Source organism: Atractosteus spatula, chromosome 15 (assembly GCF_055471065.1).
Source record: "Atractosteus spatula isolate fAtrSpa1 chromosome 15, fAtrSpa1.hap1, whole genome shotgun sequence".
NCBI classification, from domain to species: domain Eukaryota; kingdom Metazoa; phylum Chordata; class Actinopteri; order Semionotiformes; family Lepisosteidae; genus Atractosteus; species Atractosteus spatula.
The window spans coordinates 20,987,902-21,008,500 of NC_142720.1; the positions used below are offsets into that span (position 1 = coordinate 20,987,902).

General features: G+C 45.9%; 1 protein-coding gene across 2 annotated transcripts; it reads left to right on the plus strand.

Moving 5' to 3' along the window:
* The first annotated feature begins 874 nt into the window (after positions 1–874).
* znf318 (zinc finger protein 318) lies at positions 875–18,083 on the plus strand. 2 transcript variants are annotated; one of them, XR_016094201.1, is made up of 11 exons: positions 875–1,602; positions 2,820–2,989; positions 3,595–4,339; positions 4,721–6,376; positions 6,761–6,860; positions 7,035–7,336; positions 10,587–10,778; positions 11,060–11,153; positions 11,549–11,667; positions 12,165–14,807; positions 14,913–18,083. XR_016094201.1 is itself a non-coding variant. In XM_088933798.1 (10 exons), the coding sequence occupies exons 1-10, from the start codon at positions 1,321–1,323 to the stop codon at positions 14,571–14,573; spliced, it is 6,069 nt and encodes a 2,022-aa protein (XP_088789924.1). In that variant the 5' UTR covers positions 875–1,320; the 3' UTR covers positions 14,574–18,083. The 2 variants fall into 2 exon arrangements, 1 of the variants encoding a protein (XP_088789924.1); XM_088933798.1 differs by having other exon boundaries at positions 12,165–18,083.
* The last annotated feature ends 2,516 nt before the right edge of the window (positions 18,084–20,599 follow it).

Sequence of the window (20,599 nt, forward strand, 5' to 3'; positions counted from 1 at the left end):
ATGTCAGCCATGACAGCAGCAGGGTGTCTGGATGTCCGGTCGTCGTCTGCCGTTTTCGGCAGCTTTTCCTTGACCAATAACACTTAAGTCTCCTTCGGTTGTCATCCAGCCAAGAAAAAATGTCAGAAATAAAAAATAAAGCTGTGCAAGAATAAACTGTAGAATGGAATTTCCACCGAATTGCTTTAAATTTAAATACTGCACTTTTTCTTCACCCATATCAGACGTGACTGTCCCCTACCACAGAAATTAGCTCCATCTTAATGCTTCGCCTCACGTTCATCTCTATGGAATAACTTTTCACAAGAAAGCGGTACAGTGGTAACAAATCAACTAAAGAGTTCAAAAGCAGTCAAATAGCCTAATCGTGTTTTATAATCGTACAAGATTATTCTGTTAAACCGATCCTTAGCAACAAGAATACACTAAGTGTACTGAGTGTTTCTGCATTAACTTTTTTAAGTATTTCCCTAAATGAACTCCGTATGTAAAATACAAATTTAATACTGCAGTAGATCGTCGCATACACTTCTGTTGAATCATTAATATCGGTCTCCTGGCTGTTTTTGATAAACTTCATAATCATTAGCTCCACAAACCTTAACAACTTAATAAAAACGCATTGGAGTGTGTGTATCTGGCTACTAGTTTTCACATTTACGTGTAAGATTACATTACGCAGCCTTTTTAACTGACTGTCCAGACGTGCTACTGCTGTAAATATGCAAAACATGTGGAGGTCTTCATTCTGCAACAGGTCCGTTCGCATCATGTTGGCCAGCTGGAAGAGCCACGGAGTTGACATGCAAACCAAAGGGAAGAAAATCTTTTCTTTTAATGGACAGAAAACTTGTTGGAAAGTGACAGTTTCTGAACGAAAGACTCTAAACCCTTTAATAATAAAATGAAGTGGACTTTTTTTAATGACATCTTTTATCCCCCCCCACACACACACACCTCCATTTTACATTTTTACGGCGTAGAAAATATACACGTAATGCGGTTTCAGCGCTGATGCCTAACCCTTCAGAACTGGATAGAAGTCCTGTTCCATCTCTTTCGCTGCGTTTTGTAAACCTGATGCTGCGAAGAACACGTCGTCCTTGAAGTTTGGTAACTCCGGTATGTTCCGGTAGGCCACCGCGGGTCGGGACGTCACGGCTGGTGGGAGAGAGGAAGCGAGCCGCGCTGAACGAGACAAATGCCGTTTTGCTGTACACAGTCCTGTCAGTTACTGCGGCACAGCTCGCTCGCCCGCTGACATCATTCAGACCGCGGCAATAGCTCTTTCTGGATTTCGCCGGCTCTGAAGGGGCTAGGATGTTTCGTGGGCGGCCGCACCGAGGTTATCCCCGGAATTACCCTCCCCGGGGTCCGGCGGTCGCCTCGCCTCCCCGGCGCTCCCGGCCGCCCGGGCCCTACCGGGACGACAGGGACCGGGAGCGCCAGCCTTTCCACCCCGGGTTTCACGGCCACGCCGGGGGCTACCGGCGCTCCCCGCCGGCCAGGGGCTACCCTTCCCCCGACAGAGGAGGCAGCCGAGGACCGATGAGCGAGTTCCGGGGCGGGGGCCCGTCGCCCAGAGAGCACCCCCCCGTGCGGGTGAGCCAGCTCGGGCGGAGACCCCCCGGCGACCGGGCGGGTGACGCGGGGCGTCTGTGCCGATCTTGCGTGGAGTGATTGAACGCGGAGCTGCGTGCACCGTGGGCATAAAACACGGAGCTGCGACGCGGGGGAGGACGTTACCGTGCGTGTGCCTGGGCTGCGAATCCCGCTATATGACGCAGTTAATACCCAAACTGAATGCGCTGGCCAGGCTGAGACAAAAGTGGACGAAGAATTAGTTTAGTGATGTTCCAAGCCGACCCGTAGTTGACTTAGTGAAGTGGTTACTGGTGAGGTCCTTAGCGTGCGGTCTCTGGAGTGGGGTGTCATGCTCTTTGGAAGTTTATCACGTTATATGCTCTATGTGCTTCTTTTGTGTCTGTTTTGTTAAATTCCTGTGTTAGCATATGCGTTGCATTACTTAGGAACATTTTAAAACCGGGAGATTGTAAACGTTATGAACTCAGATAGACATGGGATTAGGCAGGCACAGCAGTGGTTAGCAGTGCGGCCTCGCAGCACTGGGGCCCTGTGTACGGTTGCAGTGCCGTCTGTGTGGAGTCTGTATGCTCCCCCTGTGTTCACCTGGGTTTCCTCCTGCTGCTCTGGTTTCCTCCCGCAGTCAAGAGACATACAAGCTAGTTCAGGTGGGTAGCTTTGTCAGCAGGCTGCAAAGGAACAAGTACTGGGTGTATTTCATGCCGAAAAGAGAAGAAAGTGACGAACCCAAAGAAGGCTCCACAGCCGAAACGTTGTGTTTCCTTTCTTCTCATTTCAGCGTGGAATAAACCCGTTACTTGTTCCTTGACGTACAAGTGGGTTAATCGGTGTCTGTGGAAAATTGGCCCTGCTGTAAGTGTGTTGGTGTCGGTGTGTGATCTGGCGTCCTGTCTTGCACCTGCTGCTTTGCCAGGAGAGTCTGGGGCTTCCCCGTGACCCCGGACTGGATAAAGAAACTAGGTGATTGTATCCAGGGCTACATCGCTCGTCTGGAATTACCTCCTCAATTTGCTGACCCTAATTGTTGACAGGAAGTAGCGTAAGGGAGGCCTGTATATTCAGATTGCCAGTGAAATTCGCTATTCATTGGTGGGACAGACCACAGTGCCAGTAATTTATAGAATCAATGCACCATGCTTTCCCATTGAGTTGGCTGGATGGATTTAGGGAATCCCCAGTCTAATCTGTTAACTCTCGTTGTTCTACGTCTACAGAGGCTCACGCCATCTCCCCCTCCTGGTGGGATCCCAATAGATCACAGCCTGGTCATTACAGTGGGGAACGAGCTGACCTTCGGTTCATCGGGCCGAGATCCCGGGGGAGCCTCTGATCACAGGAGAGTGGATCCCCGGAAAGCGCTGCCTCCTGAGCACTTCTACGAGAGGTATGTGTGCAAATGAAAGCCTATTGTAGTTGAAAATTGAGGCTTGAGATATCCTGAAAAAATATTTGATGTCTTTTGAGTATCTCGTGCATTCTTAAACTGTAAACTTGGACAAAGAAAGCAGCCGTAAACATGTTGAATTTATCTGAATCTAATGATATTGCCATGTTGGAATGTGATAACCCGTGGATATTGGAGCTGTCTGAGTCTCATAATGAAGGGAATACAAGTTTTTGGAGTCTTTATCTTTGCCATGTTACTGTATTCCTCAGCTGAACAGGTGCCCTGGGTTAACAGATGGAAACTAGCTACTGTGGGCCTTTTGTTCATGGTTCAGTGCTGTTTAGTGCAGAAAAGAGCACAGCCATAAAGGACAATATCAGATTTTCACTTATGTGTGAAAAGCAGCAATGCAACAGCTTTCAGTCCTGAGCGCTCTTTTAAGTTTCGGATGTGAAAAAGTGTAAAAAATCAATACATCTTGTCCTTCTGGCTAACTCAAGCCTTGCCTTATGCTCACGTTTCATTTGGGGTTTCGTGGATTTGTCCATCTGAACCGTAAAGAAAGAGGGATCTGTCATCTCATTTAGAACTTTTTCTTACAGAGAGGAAGTGGATGAAGACTATCTCAGGGCCCCTGTGGGTCAAGGAAGATACCCAGTGCATGAGTGTGACGTTGATTTCCATGGCAAGAGCCCACCTTTTCCTCCCAGGCCAGAGGAGTGCTCAAGAGGAGGCAGCCAAGAACGAGACAGGTACAGAAAGCCCTCCTACCTTCCCAAGGATGCGAAGAGGCCCAGTTATGAGCTGGAACCCGACGAAAGGGGCTACAGCACAGACAGGTCCCGCTACTCTGAGCGCACTGTGGAGACCAAGGGGCGGAGTCGCAGCAGGGGGCGGAGCCGCGGGCGGAGCCACAGCTGCGACAGGAGCCGTGGGCGGAGCCGGAGCCGCAGCCGCGGGAAAAGCCGTGGGCGGAGCCGGAGCCGGAGTCAGAGCCGCGGGAGGAGCCGAGGCCGCAGCCGGAGCAAGAGCAGGGCTAGAAGCCGGGGCCACACCGCGGTAAAGAGCCGCGGCCGGAGTCGCAGCAGCAGCAGGGGAAGCCCTTCCGCCTCGCTTTTCAAAGACAAGATGAGCGAGGGCTTCCGGGAGCTGGAGCTGGCCCGCAGGAGGAAGGAGAAGGAGGAGCTGGAGAGGCTGGAGGACGAGTCTTCTCAGCACGGTCCGCCTAACGTCATGGCCGCCAGCATCCCAGGACAGTACCAGGCTGAGGAGTGGCTCCCCATGCCTAAAAAATCCATTCTGAAAAAACGGATTGATCCCGACATGGATACTTCTCTGAGTATTCAGGTTAGAGATGAGTTCTGTGGCTCTCAGCTGGGATTTACTGCTCCTTTGTCATTTCAGCTGTTGTGCATGGCACTCATCTGCAGTGCCACATTTTTATTAAATCTATATTTTCTGGCTTTATTTTTACCTCCACTATAGTGAGAAGTCAGTGTGACCATTGCAGGAAAAAAGAAAATTATTTTGAAATCTAGATCTGTTGTTTCAAAAAGTGTTCAGTATGTTTTGATACAGAAAAATTCTTAGACTTCTTGCCAGCCTTGTTAAATTTGCATCACTTAATGGTTGAACGGTTCACTAATTTTGGCCATCTAACTGCAGATGAACTTCCGTCCTTGAAACTTTTATCAGTTTCTCTCCTTATGGTGTTACTGTCTTTCACAGGGTGGTGAACTGTCAAGCGAAGCCTCTTTAGATCAGCCGAGCAGCAATCTTTCTAAACAGACTGAACGTTTCCTCAACACTCTGAGCAAAGGAATGGAGTCCGGCATCTTTTGTTCGCTGAAGAAAGCAAGTGAGGAGGTGCATGGCCACAGGTTGCAGAAGCAGATCTCAAAAGAGTCCTGTTCCTATAAAGAGCAAATTGAAGAATCGTTCTTCAGGGTTAATCAGGAAAAGCCATTGGAAAGCGCGAGTGAATTTCTCCTTCCGCATGAGAGGGTTAGCCAGGATGGTAGTGGGTTTTCTAGAATTTTAGGTATGATGGGTGAATTCCCCATCCCACAGGAGGAGAGGAAGGGTTTCACAGATATTGAGGATGAGGAGAAGTTCCTTTATGGAGATGAAGAAGATGACCGAGAGCCAGCCCAGATCCAGTCTCTGTCTCAGATGGGAATTGCCCGCCAACAAAGTCAACCTGAAACTGGACAATATGGGGATAACCAACCTGGAGCAGGGGAGTGTCAGATGAGCCAGCTGGGAGGAACCCACCAGCGGCAAAGCAAGAATGTCTTTGGATTTCATCACCATCTGGGCACCGCCGAGGACCGTACGGCTGGTGGCTCTCAGTCCAGCACAATGCATCGCCAGCAAAGCCTGTCAGGCCTGACGTCTGGCGGGGACAACAAGGCAGGGATTGCCCACGCACTGAAGCGCCCGGACAAAGCTTGCAGTCAGCAGGGCCAAGCAGGAGGCTACCCACCGGGCGCGTCTCACAAGGACGCCAAAGAGGGCGACGCGGAAACTCCGGATCCCCAGGAATACGAGAAGATTCAGAACTTGCTAAAAACGATTGGGCTCGACATCGGCATGGCTGAAATCGGCAAGCTCGCAGCCCGCACGCACGAGCGCCTGCACGGGAAGAAGCCGCCGGCGGGGAGCTCGCAGTACGCCGAGCGGAGGCAGGACCGGAGCTGGGACAAGCCGCGGAGCCGCAGCAGCAGCAGCAGCCAGAGCCACACCAGGTCCCCGGACTCGGAGTACGGCCGCGTGGCCTCGCCTCCGCCGGCGAAGCGGGCCTCGCTCACAGACCCTGCGTCCGCGTACGGGTCGGAGTTTGGAATCAAGGCCGGGGAGAAGACGAGCTGGGGAATCCCTGTCCTGGGGGAAAGTGCCAAGCAGCCCTCTGTGTCGGTCTCAGCTGCTACCACTAGCCCTACAGCGTCTCAGCCTGTTGCACCTGTAGGCCCCAGTCCTGCCCACTCTGCACCTCTATACTCTCAGTACCAGCATCAGCAAGCCATGCCAAACTACCCACTGCCAGGCTATGACCAGTATGGGAACTACATCCCTTACATGCCTCCCAGATGGCCAATGTACCCACCTCCCTCACAGGGGCAGCCGGTTGGTACCCACCAGGCGCCAATACCCGTTATTCCCCCAGTGGAAGATCGCCCCCTGAAATCCAGCCACCCTTACCTGCGGGTCATCGAAACGGTGCCCATGGAAAAAAAGCCAGCGTGTTCCTCAAAGGAGGAGTCTGCTCTGGTACAGGTGCCGGTGATGGAAAACCTAGACAAGAAATCCCCTGACGTGGCAGTAGGGAATAACCATCAGCACAGGGCAGCAGAGGAGAAAAATAACGCCAAGCAAAAACAAAAGGTATTTCTTCACGTGCAGGCTTGGTTGATCAGCGGGGTAAATGTAATACATTTTTTTTGGTAAAAATATTTATAGTGTCATGAAATTAATATTAATATCATTTTAGAGATGTAAAAAGTTTTTGTAGGTGGTTGCCTAACACACTCTCTTCCTTAAACCCTAAATTTAATTTACCACTTGGTTTTATTCATCACAACTTCTGTCAGTTTACCAATTTGCTGACAGATGAGCATTTTGTGTTATTTCCACCTGTTCGGTACACTCTTGTTTGTTACGATGCTCCCTTGGCGTGGCTGCGAGTTCCTCACAGCTGGCCGACGTCTTGCTCGTCGGGGGGGAGTGTCGCCCCACTCACGTCTCCAAACCGCCGTCTGGCACATCCAGGTTCTAGAAGAAAGGGAGAAGCTGAGGAAGGACAGAGAGGCTCGCGTGAAGAGGAAGGAGTATCTCATGAAGGAGCTGGAGAGACTGCGGAAGCAGCAAGGTACCTGCCCTTTCTGTCCCGCCTTCACAGCGCCGAGTCCTCGCTGTTCGCTTGGTCTTCTGTGAGCGTGTTTGTCTGGCGCTCCCCCTGTCGGCGGGTAAGTTTGGCCTGGCAGGAGGCCCTCGGCGCGGGGTCCCGCTCACCCCTGTCTTGTGTGGCCCTGGTGCCTTTAAGGGGAGCTGCTGCGGAAGAAGCGCAGGGAGAAGGACGGCCACAAGGACCCCCTCCTGGCGGAGGTGGGCCGGCTGCAGGAGGAGGTCATGGCGCAGATCTCCGCCATCCGCAAGGAGCAGGAATCCGCGGAGAAGAAGCGGGCCGAGCTGGACAAGGTGGCTCTGATCCTGGGGCTGCACGTTTCCGACAAGCACCGGAAGGAGCCCAGGGACGGCAGGGAGCTGCCGCCGGAGAAGAGGAAAGAGAAGCCCAAGAGCCCCGAGAAACCTTCCGTTTCCTCCTCCTCCGGCACGTCCCTCAAGGTAGAATTCATGACGTGGCTCCCGCCCAAGACCTGGGTTCTGGTAAAAGCCCAGTTTCATGTCATCTTCATTAGTCTTGGTTTAGAGTGGCTCTGTGCTACGTTATTTTAGACCAGCACTGTCATGTTTTTCAACCTGTGCAAGATTTCAGTTGATCCTAGCCTTCGCTTGAATATTTGACATTGTTTTCGGCTTGAATTCCATTGTTATCTTGTTTCTGATTTGATGTAAGGGACTGATGGCATGGTCTTCTTCTTCTTCTTCTTCTTTTGTCTGCTTTTACTGTATTTGTTCCTTTCCGAAAGCAGAGGGGCCTGTCGGGTGGTTGTGTCCGAGCGCAGGTCCATGTAGGGCTAATGGGACAGAGGTTTCAGTGGCAGGAAGGACTGGGACCTGCCTGCTCCCCTTGGCCTTCCCTGTATCCTGGCGCTCCCACTGTCTGATGCTTTCTGCTGCAGCTGCGCACTCAGGCTTTTTCATTGAACCCCTTATTGTACTTATTTATTTATTTCCAGCCTAGAAGCTGTTACAAAATTTAAACCTTATGTTTAAATTTAAATTCCTTCACTTCAGTCCTGCAACTCCTTTAGCATATCAGAATGAGGACCACTTCAGAATGAAGCAGGCTGTTTGGTCAGTTAATGGCTGGGTCTCCTATGGGAGAGCTCAGCCGGTGGGTGGGGGGACGTTCTCCCTGGTGATTGGTTCTGCTGCTTGTGAGGCGCTGAGTGGTCATCACAGGGGTTGGGATTCAGACTCCAGCTGTCCAAAGGAGGACCCGTATGGTGCCCACCGGCCATGTGGCTTTCTGCGGTCGTGGAGGGGGTTTTGTGTGTGTCACAGTCACAGTCACGTTCAGGACGTTCTGCACCACATTCGGAAGTTGACGTATGCTGGCTGGCTGACCGCCTGCTGCAGGCAGAATGGAAACGTCAAAAGAAATTCATTATGTTGGAGAGAAACTTAAAAACGTGCTCCAGCGAAGGGTGGGGTGAAATGCAGGGCCTTGCAGGTGTGAGAGCGACCATGCAAATCTGTGCAGAGCGGAAGGCTAAAAAGAGAACTTCCCCTCCCCAGAACCCTCATTTATACAGTTGGCAAACAGATTAGCACATGCCGTTGAATGTGCAACAAAAAGCTGCTCATTTTTATAACTTTTATTTTATTGTTGTCATTTTTGCATTGTAAAGTAGCAAGGGCTCATGCTTTGAGCCAGGTACAGATGTGATGTTACCCTCGTGTGAAATCTACACGGTGTAAGTCTCTGCCTGCAGAGTACTTGGTTTATGTGCGCGGTGGAGTTCTCCTCTGCCTAGGGCGAGGCGCTGTAGCCCACGAGTGACCGGGATCGAATCCCAGCAGGGGCAGGGAGAGCTGCTGTCCACTATAGTACGCAAAATTGTGTTTCTCCCAGCACCCCGCAGTTGCCCATTGTCATACTTATTACGATGCCAAAATAAACTACCGTATTATTGCCCTCTTAATATTTTTGAGCTTCCAGATGGAGTTGGGTAGTGTACATGCTTCCTGATTCAGTGCTGGGAAAAAATTGAATAAGTGTTAATATTTACACAGAAAAGGTCATTGTTAAGTAGGATAAAAATACATTTATCAAAATATTTGAATCTTTATTTTAATCCTTCAGAAATAATCCAATTAGAATATAATAATCAAATGAATGTTTGTATTTAGAGGTGGTAACTCCACTCAGCAAATGTCTTTTTTGGGACTCTGTGATGACCCTGTTTTGCGGTTTTAATTTTTTGGTGTTTCATCAAAGGAGAGAGAGCTATGTAGGTGGAATACAGCTAAACAGATAAAAAATAACCTCTACAGGCTAAGCATTTTGTTCTCATAAGTGTCAAATGCAGAGGCTTCAAGTTGAAGCATAATGAAATGGTCAGATGTCATCAGTCTACATGTACCAGAAAAGAGGGAGATAATTTAGCATACTTTATATAAATTATGGCAAAAACAGCATACCTGTATAATCCTTGGCATTATGGATCACACCGTCACTTATATGTAAAACAGTCAAATACAACATTTTGAAACTCCACTTGTATTCGTACGCCACAGCAAGTAATATGGTTTCATCTCATAATGTTTCATGTCACGTTAATGAAATTGATGTTTTGCATTCTTTATGAATCTGTACATCTGAATCCTTGACTTGCGTGTGAAAGTATACTTGTGATGTGATGTGATCCCCAATATTGAATCCAAATATGTTCGGCAGTAAACTGGACAAACAACACCTCTATTTTAAATGAGTTTCCCACTGAAAGAATGCTTTGTTACCTTCGTGTATTTAAATGTGCTTGTATTCCTCATTGCCAGTCACACATTGTCCAGATGTTCCTGCCTTGCAACGTGTTTCTTGACTTTGTGTTTTCCTCGGTGTTTCACTGACATAGGGTCTTTGGGGAGCAAGCAAAATACAATGGTTGTACACTTAGAACATTCTCTGATTTCTAAAAAAAATGCTCTTTTGCTCTTTCCATGGTGTATGAAGTTTTGAGTTTTATTTTTTATTATAAGCCAATGTTCAATAGGAAAATGATAATGGAGCATCGTAGCAGTACTGTCTGTGCACCTCAAAATATGTCTTGGTTTCCGCGTCAAGCTAATTGGCACATAGAGTTTCTTCGGGATTTCGGCAAGGCACCGCATTTTGGTTTTTACATTTTAAAATTTGTCAGCTTTTTTAATATGGGGGAAGAGATAATGTAGTAAAAAAATAAAAAGGTGGGAGGATTCAAACTAAATCAGGAAATCTTCGCAAATGACAGTCAGACTAACATTGAATTCCAGTCAGGTGTAGTCTGAAACTAAAAAGCCTTTTAATTTGATTTCTGGATTCGTCTGTCATTTTAAAAATGTTTCTCTGATGTGCCTCTTCATTCCCTGTTCGTTTGCGGTGGTAGTCTGACCCATGGCTTGATACTGACAGTCTTCACTGTAACCAATGTAGACTTGCATTTTCGTGGTGACTGTAGGGATGATTTTCTTCCCGAAGAATCGGAAAGTTCAAAAGCAGATAATTTACGGTATGAGTAAGATCTTCAGTCGGAACGCCTGCTAAGATGCAAAGGTAAAGCCATTTTGAAAACTTAATGTTAATAAATAGGATCGTATCTTCTGCAAAATACATGAGTGTCACTAGTGACTTTCATTTTTCATTTAATTTCTATGTTCATAATGGATTAATGTGTAAAAGTAACTTTTTGCTTTCCCATTTTTAATTTAGGAACCATCTAGCTCGAAGCCTGACCCCGAAAAGCAGAAGGCTAAAAGTCCTACTCGTTCTCAGTCGTCAGAGATACCTGCACATCAGTATGAATATTATGATGCTGGTAACCACTGGTGCAAAAACTGCAACACCATCTGTGGATCCATGTTTGATTTTTTCACACACATGCACAGCAAGACGCACAGAAAGGTAGGGTTCGCCCTTCAGTTAGTCACATGTGTGACTCCCTTCTGACAGTGCCAGAGTAAACAGCAGGAAAGGGCAGACCTCAGTTTTCCAAATATTCTGGCTCTCATCTTTGCCTTTTCTGTCTCTAAAGAATGTGCTTAACACTTTATTTTGCCTCTTTCACAGGTGCCAAGATAAAGGAAAAGTGTATAAAGTTATTTTTTGTAAATGCAGGTGGTGTTACACTTTGTGCTTTCTCTGTTGTAATACTGGCACATGTACTCTTGTCACTGTACACGTAGACACAGGATCCGTATGATAGACCCTGGGCTCCAAAAACGTCCTCTAACGACAACAAACGACTGACAGGGGAGAAGATTATTGTTCCTGCCAAAGGTACTGCTGCCTTCTGAAATGCCATTTGTAGTAAACTGATGGTGAACAGATTTAGAATATAGTACCCCACCTCTAGTCTGCAGACGTGTGATGAGCAAAGACCTACTTTCTGTAATGTCATTCTAAAACTTGATTTTGTAAAGTCTTCCTTCTTTCATAAAAGTGTCACTGAATTCAAGTGTCAGTGAAATGTGTTTCACTGTGGTTTTTATTAAGGATTAGGAGATGGAAAAAATGTAACATACCTTTCTTTAGAAATCTATGAAGGGTGTCTGGTGCCTTACTATAAAAACATGCATGTTATAACACTTAAGATATTATCTTTGTTGTATTCTTTATTTATTGGTTATGTGTTTAGTAATGTTTAACACCTCACCCTGTTGCTGCTGTTTCAGGTTCCGAGTTTTTGATCCCTGTGATAGGATTTTACTGCCAGCTGTGTGAAGACTTTTTTGGAGATCAGTTATGTGCTGAAGATCATGTTACATGTCATAGTCACAATGAAAAGTACAAGGTAATCCCTGGAAAAGGATGGCTCACTTGTGACTTTGAGTACACAAGCATGTGAATGTTGTGCATTTAGTTGAATTGTAAGGTAGCAGCTTAAACTGATAACTCATTGAAATTGCTCATCCTGTAAAGCAGAAGCACATTCTGTGAAATCAACGTCTTGCAAACATTTGTTTCTCATTTAAGATTTCCATCTCCATTTGAGTGATAGGGTAATATTATGATGTAAACAGAGCAAGGGCTAAACCACATATAATTGAAGTATCTTTTTTGCCAGTGTTCCTCAATCCCAAGTGGTTGACTGTAGTCAAAATGTTAGAATGGGCTGGGTAATCATGGCCCCATTGAATAGCTGATTCAAAGCCTAGAATTAGACCTTTTGCTGTTTTAGACATGCAACTTGTATTTATTTGTAAGAAGACTGCACGCACAGTAGGTGGTAAAGTATTGATCGGTTCTGTTGGCGCCCAGTGATAACTGTGTCTTTTTCATCCTCGGCAGCAATACGTTGATGAAAATCCGCTGTATGAGCAACGGAGAAACCTGGACCGGCAAGCAGGGCTGGCTGTGGTCATGGACAACAAAGAGCGGAGGCAGACGGAGCTGAAACGGAAAATGGAGGAAGATCCCCAGGGTCAGGTGGAGGAAGAGAAGAAAGAGAAGGGCGTGGTGAAAGAAGAGGCCGAGGAGCCGAGGGGCCGCGCGGGCTTGGGGGAAAAGACGCCCGCACTCCAGAAGGTGCCAGGCTCTCCCAAGGTGCCGCTGCAGCCCAAGGCTAAAAAGAAGAGCGAGGAGCCGTCCAGGAACATTGCTGCTCCCGCTTTCGGGAAGTTCAGCTGGAAGAAGAGCGACAAGGACGAGGAAAGCGCTGCCGAAGCTCCCGCGGAAGCGGAGGACAGCGGCGATCACGGCAAAGAGAAGGACGATGGGAAGTCTCCTCTTGGGAAGTCCAAGACCATTGAGATTAAGCTGTCTGGGAAGACGGTGATCCCGCCCTCCAGCTCGTGGGTGCCACTGGCTTCTTCTCCACCGGTGACCTCAACAGCAAAAATCCGACCCAACCTGCCTGCGCCGGCCATGCTCCTGAGAAAGACCAGCCCGGCTGCCGTGAATAAACCCGCCCCCCTGAACACGTTTCTGTCGATCAGGCCCTCTGGCAGCAGCACCAACAAGCCGTTGCCGGTAGTGAAGGCCGAGCCCAAAAAGGATGTAGTGCTCACACCTGACCTTATTTCCAAGGCCTTCGGTGGCGAGGAGGTGGTTCTCAAATCCCCCGCCCTGGCAGACAAGAGCTCTCCTGTCGTCGCCGATGCAAAGGCGCCCACGACAGCCGAAAAAAAATCCCCCGCCGCAGCAGAGACGAAAACGCCCTCCGTGGCCAAGATAAACGTTACTTCTGTTGCAGCCCCATCTCCTCCAGCCATGCGTGTAATGAGCTTCGAGTCTGACGTGGCTGCCCCCGGGGTGCCTGAAAGTGAACAGACCCTCACTGTGCTTGTCCGCCCTCCTCCTCTTCATAAGTGTTTGAAAGAGTCGGTGAAGAAGAGTGACAAACCCAGATCAAGTCTGGCTGCAGCGAAAGCGCAGGATTTATACGACATCTTTTACAGCAGCACTAGGGGCCCCTCGGATCTCAAATTTGGCAGCACGGAAGGTGTCGGAGCTAAAGAGAGCAAAAATGAAACGAGCACGGGGAAGCTAGAGGCCCAAAATGAAGGAGCAGAAACGACCAAGTGTCCTAATATAACGAAAGGGCAGCTATCTAAAAACAGTAGCTCAGACACTAGGGATATAACAGGTTCCAAGAATACCGAAGCAGTCATAGGAGTAAACAATGGAGAGGAGCCTGGTACCCAGAATACTAAGGAACCCACCAGTGACAACTCCCAGAGTATCTCGCGTGACAAAAACCAAGATATTGGAATTCGAAGTCTGAAAGAGGCTTCTAGGCAAGTCGTTAGTGGCATAGGTACTTCAGAAGCGAAGGACGGTGCGGTTAACTCTAATTTTGAACGTGTAGATAAAGGTATCGAGACGAGTTCTATGAATAACGGGTGTAAAATATCAGGTAAAGAGCGGCCTTGCTCAGTTGGTCAGGAGCATGAAGTGCACGCCCCCGGCGCTGTTTCCGTGGAAACCGACAGCCCTGCCACACCCACAGTCTCGCTGACCCCTGAAATCGAACTAGACACGCTCCGCAGGCAGGAAGGTGTAGATCCCCTCGAAACCAGCAATTGGATGTCCTCTGATGCTTCCCTGTTCAGCATTAATGACACCTGTGAGGAGGACAACTTCAAAAATCAAGAGCAGGCTTTTCTCGAGGCTTCAGACCTTCATGACCCTCTTGAGCTAAGTGATCCTACAGATGAGCCGGGGTCCCTGAAACTAGGAGAAGGGGCATGTGATGTGCCCGTGGATTTGGGAATTTATGAAAATCCGGCTTTAAGCTTGGAAGCGTCTGTCTTAAATCTTGAATCGTATGAGTTGGGTTTCGAAACTGCAGATCTAAGTGTCCCTGAGCCTGAGACAGACGTAGCAACGTCAGAGCTACAGAATGCGGGAACTGCAGGTTTAGGGATTGGCAGTTCAGAAGGAGATCTACGTCCTTCCTCCCGGCAAGTGGAGTTAAATATTTTGGATTCAGTGAGCCAGAGGGACATAAAAAACGAAATGCACGGTATTTCTAGTGGTCTTATTTTGGATGATATTGATGAGGCGGCCGACTCGATTGCTGCGGAAACGGACACCTCAGCAATAACATCCTCCCAGGCAGCCGAGCCACCTAAAATAGCAGACTCCACTGCTCCTGAATCCCTGGAATCTGAAGGGAAACGTCCAATCGAATTTAAGCCGCACGCTGTACTTGAGTCACATCTGCCCAGAGATGACGAGCATAGCGGTTGCCAGTAATTAAACTTAAGCGTATCTAATCTACTAAAGATTGTACTTTGAGTCTGTGGGATTCCGTAATTCGACACATTTCTTTACGTTAGACAATTCAAAAATAACAAGCTCAACTAAAGAAAACAAGTCCTTTTCAGATGCGCTTACTGCGTAGAGGAAGCAGACATGAACATGAAACAGATCTTTTGCTAATGTCTTTCATTTGCAGCAACTCCCCTTCCCCTTTAACTGCCTGAAAAGGTAATGTACAAACATTGTTGGCTTATTTTCATGATCTACCCTTTGCTGTTAAGTAAGACTATTAAGCTTTTTGTTTATTTTTTTATGATTGGCGCATCAAAACAGGAACTCCCAACGCTTGGTAAGAAGCGAAAAAGAAAAATCGTCTTGGATAGAACTAGAAGACAGCATTGGTAAGACAGAGGACTGTCCTAGGGACCAAAGGGATTTCACAGATGTTTCACGTGCACACGTTTCCAGCTGCTGGTACCAAGTGTCTTGCTGTCTGTTACAGCAAATAATGAACAGGAGTGAAGAGGTGGAAGAAACTGAAGAGCCTATGGGATACTGAAATATTTTATTTTTCTTTTATATTTGTTTCTGAACCGTTTCTGCTGTTGCAGAATGATCCGAATTTGCCAATTTTAATTTCTTATGTAAAACTGTTACTTGGATTTTATGAAGACATTTGGCCTACGTGTATTTTTTGTCTTGGAAATCATGTGAAAATAAACCTTATGCACTGCATTGTAAGTTCTTGTGTTGTCTTTCTTAGGTGCTTGTTCACCTGGTGGTTGGGAGGGGTACTGTTGGGAAGATTGTGAGTTTAAGGATAAAAGCTTAACGGATCTCTATGCAGAAATATGTCCTCTGACAGAACTTTAAATGAAAGATCTAGTTTAATGGTTTTAGTATATTTGTATAAGGAAAAGATCTTTTTCTTGAACTGTATAGTTTCGATAAGTGAAACTTTTAAACTGTTGAAGCCTAAAAAGTACTTGGTCTCTGTTCATTAAACAATTAAAAATTCAATCATGAACAATTTCAGAGTGGTATCAGAACAGTTCGCATTGCTTTTATACATACAACATTCAAAACAATAGCTTAAATTTTTTTTTATTATTGAGTTGAAATACTTTTCACTTTTTTATTATAATACATGCCAAGCCATGCAAGGAGGGAACATTTGCCTCAGAATGTTTGTATACCATGCTTCTTAAACTGAGTCTTGGTCCTTTTACTGGGGGACATGAGAGGGAGATCAAGGTGCTGCAGGAGGGTTTGATGTTTACAGATCATGCTCAATGTATGAAAGTATCGATATGGACAGTTAAATTTGAATTCTTAATTCAGGAAGAGGTCTCCCTGTTTGTTTTTATTTTAAGGTGCTGAAACGTAATTACACAGAAAGGCAGAAATTCAAACTATAATCTTGGAGATGATTGTAAAGTTAAATCTCCTTTAGCTTTTTAGTCCTGCTTTAGAACAAAAATATTGATGGCAGAACTCGGCAGGTCTCATCAAAATGGTTGATGCCCTGTTGTAAAATAAAGATCTGGAGGGAGTTTCAGTGAGTCGTCAACCTTGCATTGGAGCCGTGACGATCTTTTGTCAGCGTACCTGTGATAAACGTTTGCGTGATTCCTGTGTGCCGTATTTGAATTACTGAACACTGAAACCAAACTCCGCGCACCTTGAGGACATTGCAGGAAATTCTGATTCAAATTCTATAGGTAGTTCTTTTCTGTTGTCGCACTACAGGTCTGATTTGAAACATTTACATTTCAGATTTTGTCCTTCTTGCCTGTTGGAATGTTGATTGACATGCTGCTCAGCTCGAACATTTGCATTTAGCAGAGGCATCGATGCTTACATTTTCTGTAGCTCTTTACTTCCTCCAGTCTTTTGCTACTGAACAATAACTAAGAGTGCTGAAATCCTTTGAAAATAGTTTCTTATTAATATATGAAATACAAATGTAACATGCCATGTATTTTCTAACATGTTTCATGTGCTTTTCAGCCACGATTTGCAAGCCAGAGAGCATTAACCTCAATGGAATGTGAACAGGACGTCCTTTTTCAAACAGTGCCCTGGGATCTTTAATGACAAAGTAGTCGATATGACATCTTACTTGTAGGACTGACACATCCAGCAACACAGTGTCCCTGGTCATCATATTCAGATAAGATCACTTTATTGGCCATATACAATTTCTTGTATTAGGAATTTGTCTTTTTCGCATACCTCAGCTTCCTCTCCATGAGACACACAGACAGGGAGAGAGAAGCTTTGGGTCAGAGCGCAGGGTCAGCCATTTATACGGCGCCCCTGGAGCAGCTGGGGTTAAGGGCCTTGCTCAGGGGCCCAATGGAGTAGGATTCCTCTGCCGGCTGTGGGATACGAAGGAATACCTGACCAGGTACATCCTTTCATAGCTTCTGAGATCTGACAGGGATCGGGCTAGATGCTGGCACAGTGGTGTATTATTCAAAGAAAATGGCTTGGAGGCCTTATGGTAAGTGTTCAAATGTTAAAGTATTTTCGTTAAATTGTTCGTGTGATAATACTATTGTCTTTACTAAATATACTGTGTGTATACAATGAAAACTTAAAACCAAGAACACGAGGACCTTCTTTACCCTAAAGGTTGTGGGAGTGTGGAACAAGCTACCCAGCCATGTGGTTGAAGCTGAGACTTTGGCTTCCTTTAAAAAAACAGCTGGATGAGCTCTTTGCATCCATTAGTCACTAATGGAGCCAGATGGGCCACAAGGCCTCCTCCTGCGTGTAACCATCCTCAGGTTCTCATTAAAATTGTTTCTCAGCTCTCGTCCCGAACTTGACCGTGTAGTTGACGTGTAGTTGGTCTAACGCCTGTGTCAGAAGGACTGGTGACAGAATAGTTGGAAATGGGGTGGATGCTGGGATGTTGCTCCCATAAAGGAAACACAGAGACTGCACTGTGGAGAAAGCTGCCTCTCGTCTCTCCTTGTGAAAGCGTGGGTTTATAAATCTGCGTGAAGCCCCTGGGACACCTGCAGGCGCATACTCCTCTACAGGTAAGAACGATTCTTAATATGGTAGAAAAAGACCATTTTGCTGCCACAATGCAGTGACAGAAATGTGTAGACAGCCGTTTTCTTCACCGCTAATCTTGGAGAAATGTAAAGTAACCTGGTCAGACTGGGACAAATCTGAAAATGGCTGGGCCTCTGGTAACATGAAGATTTTTCCTGCTTGGCACGATCGGAATCAGAATTTAAATCCTATTCATCTGCTCAGATTCTTAAATGTGCTGTGTTCTAAGGAGGTATGAAGTCACCATCTCTCCTGAGTAATACTGTTGTACTTGTATTGACTATTTAAATGGTGTTTTTAACCTTTCTCTTTGAGAGAAAAAAAAAGATGGCTAAAAGTTTGTGCTTTATAAATGTCTACCATTTTATTGAATAACCAAGTATATATTAAAAATGAATGTATTTTTTAAGTTAAATAAAAAGTCTTTACTGAAAATGATCTGGCACTGTAATTTCTGTGTTCTGCTACTGGTGTTTGTAAATGAGTATTTTTACTCATGGAGGTACACAGCAGTAGCCTCTGTGAGTCTACATTGAGGGCTTCATTTAGGAAATTGTTTCCAGTGACCCTTTCTCAACTCCTTTATCCAATACAGGACTGTGGGGGAGCTGGAGCTAATCCCAGCAAGAAACAGGCGCAGGGCGGGATACACCCTGGATACCAAAGCCACACACGCCAGGGCCAAGTTTCCCAGAAGCCACTTAACCCACCAGCATGTCTTTGGACTGTAGGAGAAAATCCACACAAACTTGGGGGGAACATACAAACTCCACGCAGATAGTTCCCCAGGCTCAGTGTTGGACCTAGGGCTCCAGCCCCCCCCCCCGATATATGACGGGAATTGTGCTGTATTAAGTTGTACAGTACTCAAAGTGATTTGGAAATGTACTAATGATCTGACATTTTGGATATCCATTTGGCATTACTTGAATTCATTAATAGAAAAATCAAACTGTTGACTTTAGTCCAGAAAGTTGACAGATTAAGGCCATGAATCTAATCCTGTTTTTTTTCTACTGCAGCTACAGTATTAAGAAATGTATTCTTATTGTAATGTAATTACAATCTGCAGCCAAAGATCACATTGAAAGTGAGAGATTTAGGGTCTACCACCCTGGTCCTGGAGAGACCCAATCCAGTTAATCTTAAATTGCCTGTTACTAGAGATTGACAAAATGTGGATATGACTGAGGAAATTAGCGGGTGATCCATACTCGGGACCTCGAAGGGTAGAGTGTACTCAGATTTTGGTCCCAGAGGATCTTAAAGCTACAAAGGTTAGAAAATCACCTGCTTAATTGAACTGGGAATTAAATTGTTCCACGTCATAGACAATTGATGATTTAGTGGTGACCTATGAACCCTGCTGGATTGGTGCTCTGAAGTAGATGAGCTGGAGGCCCCTTGACTAGACTAATGGGCTCATTTACTCTGAAGGCATTTGGCATTGTGAGAAGTGGCCAGTAGAGGGCGCTGGTTTATACAGAAGCCAAACTCATTATTCTCTGAGTGCTTGGAAAAAGATAACCTAGGTCATGTCACTCTCACAAAGACATGGGCCCATTGTATGGGAAGCGTGTGAATTCTAATTCATGTGCTGCTGATAACCTAGACTTTGTCAGCAATTGTTCTTGGTGGCAGTTTTATATATTACTGATCTTGCCCTTTAGCCTTGATAACAGCAGTGCAGTGTGTCTGCAGGCCACACAAAGGCATGACCTCGGTTTTTGCAATTGAATCCCTAGAACTGGAGAAGTGTGTCACAGGCTTATACTCGTTTTTCATGTGGTGTAAAACAGAACACAGCCAGTATCATGTGACTGACGTTCACAGTTAAAGAGAGCTATGGGGCAGAACTGTAAACGTCAGTCATAGACCTCCATCCATCCATTTCCTAACCACTTGATCCAGTTCAGGGTCGTGGCGGAGCTGGAGCCTGTCCCAGCAAGCAATGGGCACATGGCAGGATACACCTGGGACAGGACTACCATCTATCGCAGGGCACACACACTCACACCAGGGCCAGTTTTCCCAGAAGTCAATTAACCCACCAGCATGTCTTTGGACCGTTGGAGGAAACCCACAAGAACACAGGGAGAACATGCAAACTCCACACAGACAGCACCCCAGGACTGGAATCGAACCCAGGGCCTCAGTGCTTTGAGGCAGTAATGCTGACCACAGCATTATTTTCCCACCATCACACAGAACTCCTGAAAGTAAAACATGCACAAGTGTTGGATTATGCTGCCCAGTGGTGTACATGTATTTGAACACAGTCACAACTGTAGTCTCCTAGCGTTACTTTCTGTGAGCAGAGGGAATGCATTTGATAAGATCCTCAGTACCTACATACTGTATACATGTGCAATTCTGTTAACATTGTGCAGAGGTTTAGATTATCATGCTATGTTTAAACTTCACTTACAATGCAGATGTTTGAATGGCCCACACACTGTACAGACCTGAAATGAGACTTAAATCAAGTGATAAAGGACTAACCTCAATCATAGAAAAGAAAAGGTATCAAGCAACCTCATCAGCCTGAAATATCAGCCAGATTTGTTTACACAGCACACTACTATTGCAATAGTACTCCAAGTATATGCTTAAAGAACACTTAAAACATGCAAGGAAAAACTGAAAAGACAAATATTAAGAAAGGAATACGAAATATTAAGCAAACTGATTATATATTGTTTAATAATAGCATTATTTAATAAAATAATGCCATAGGTTAATAACACTTTAAACATAATTGTGATAACACTCTTGCAGAGCTGCCTGTTAAAGTGTTGAGAAACCCAGATGTGGCAACAATTACTCTGTACATACATTTAACATTTTTTTTACTATTATTATTATTTTGATAATCGTGAGGTGAAGTGCTCCAGATTAATTTAGATATTAGATTGTTCATGAGGTAAATGAAGTGTATTTATGAGGAAATG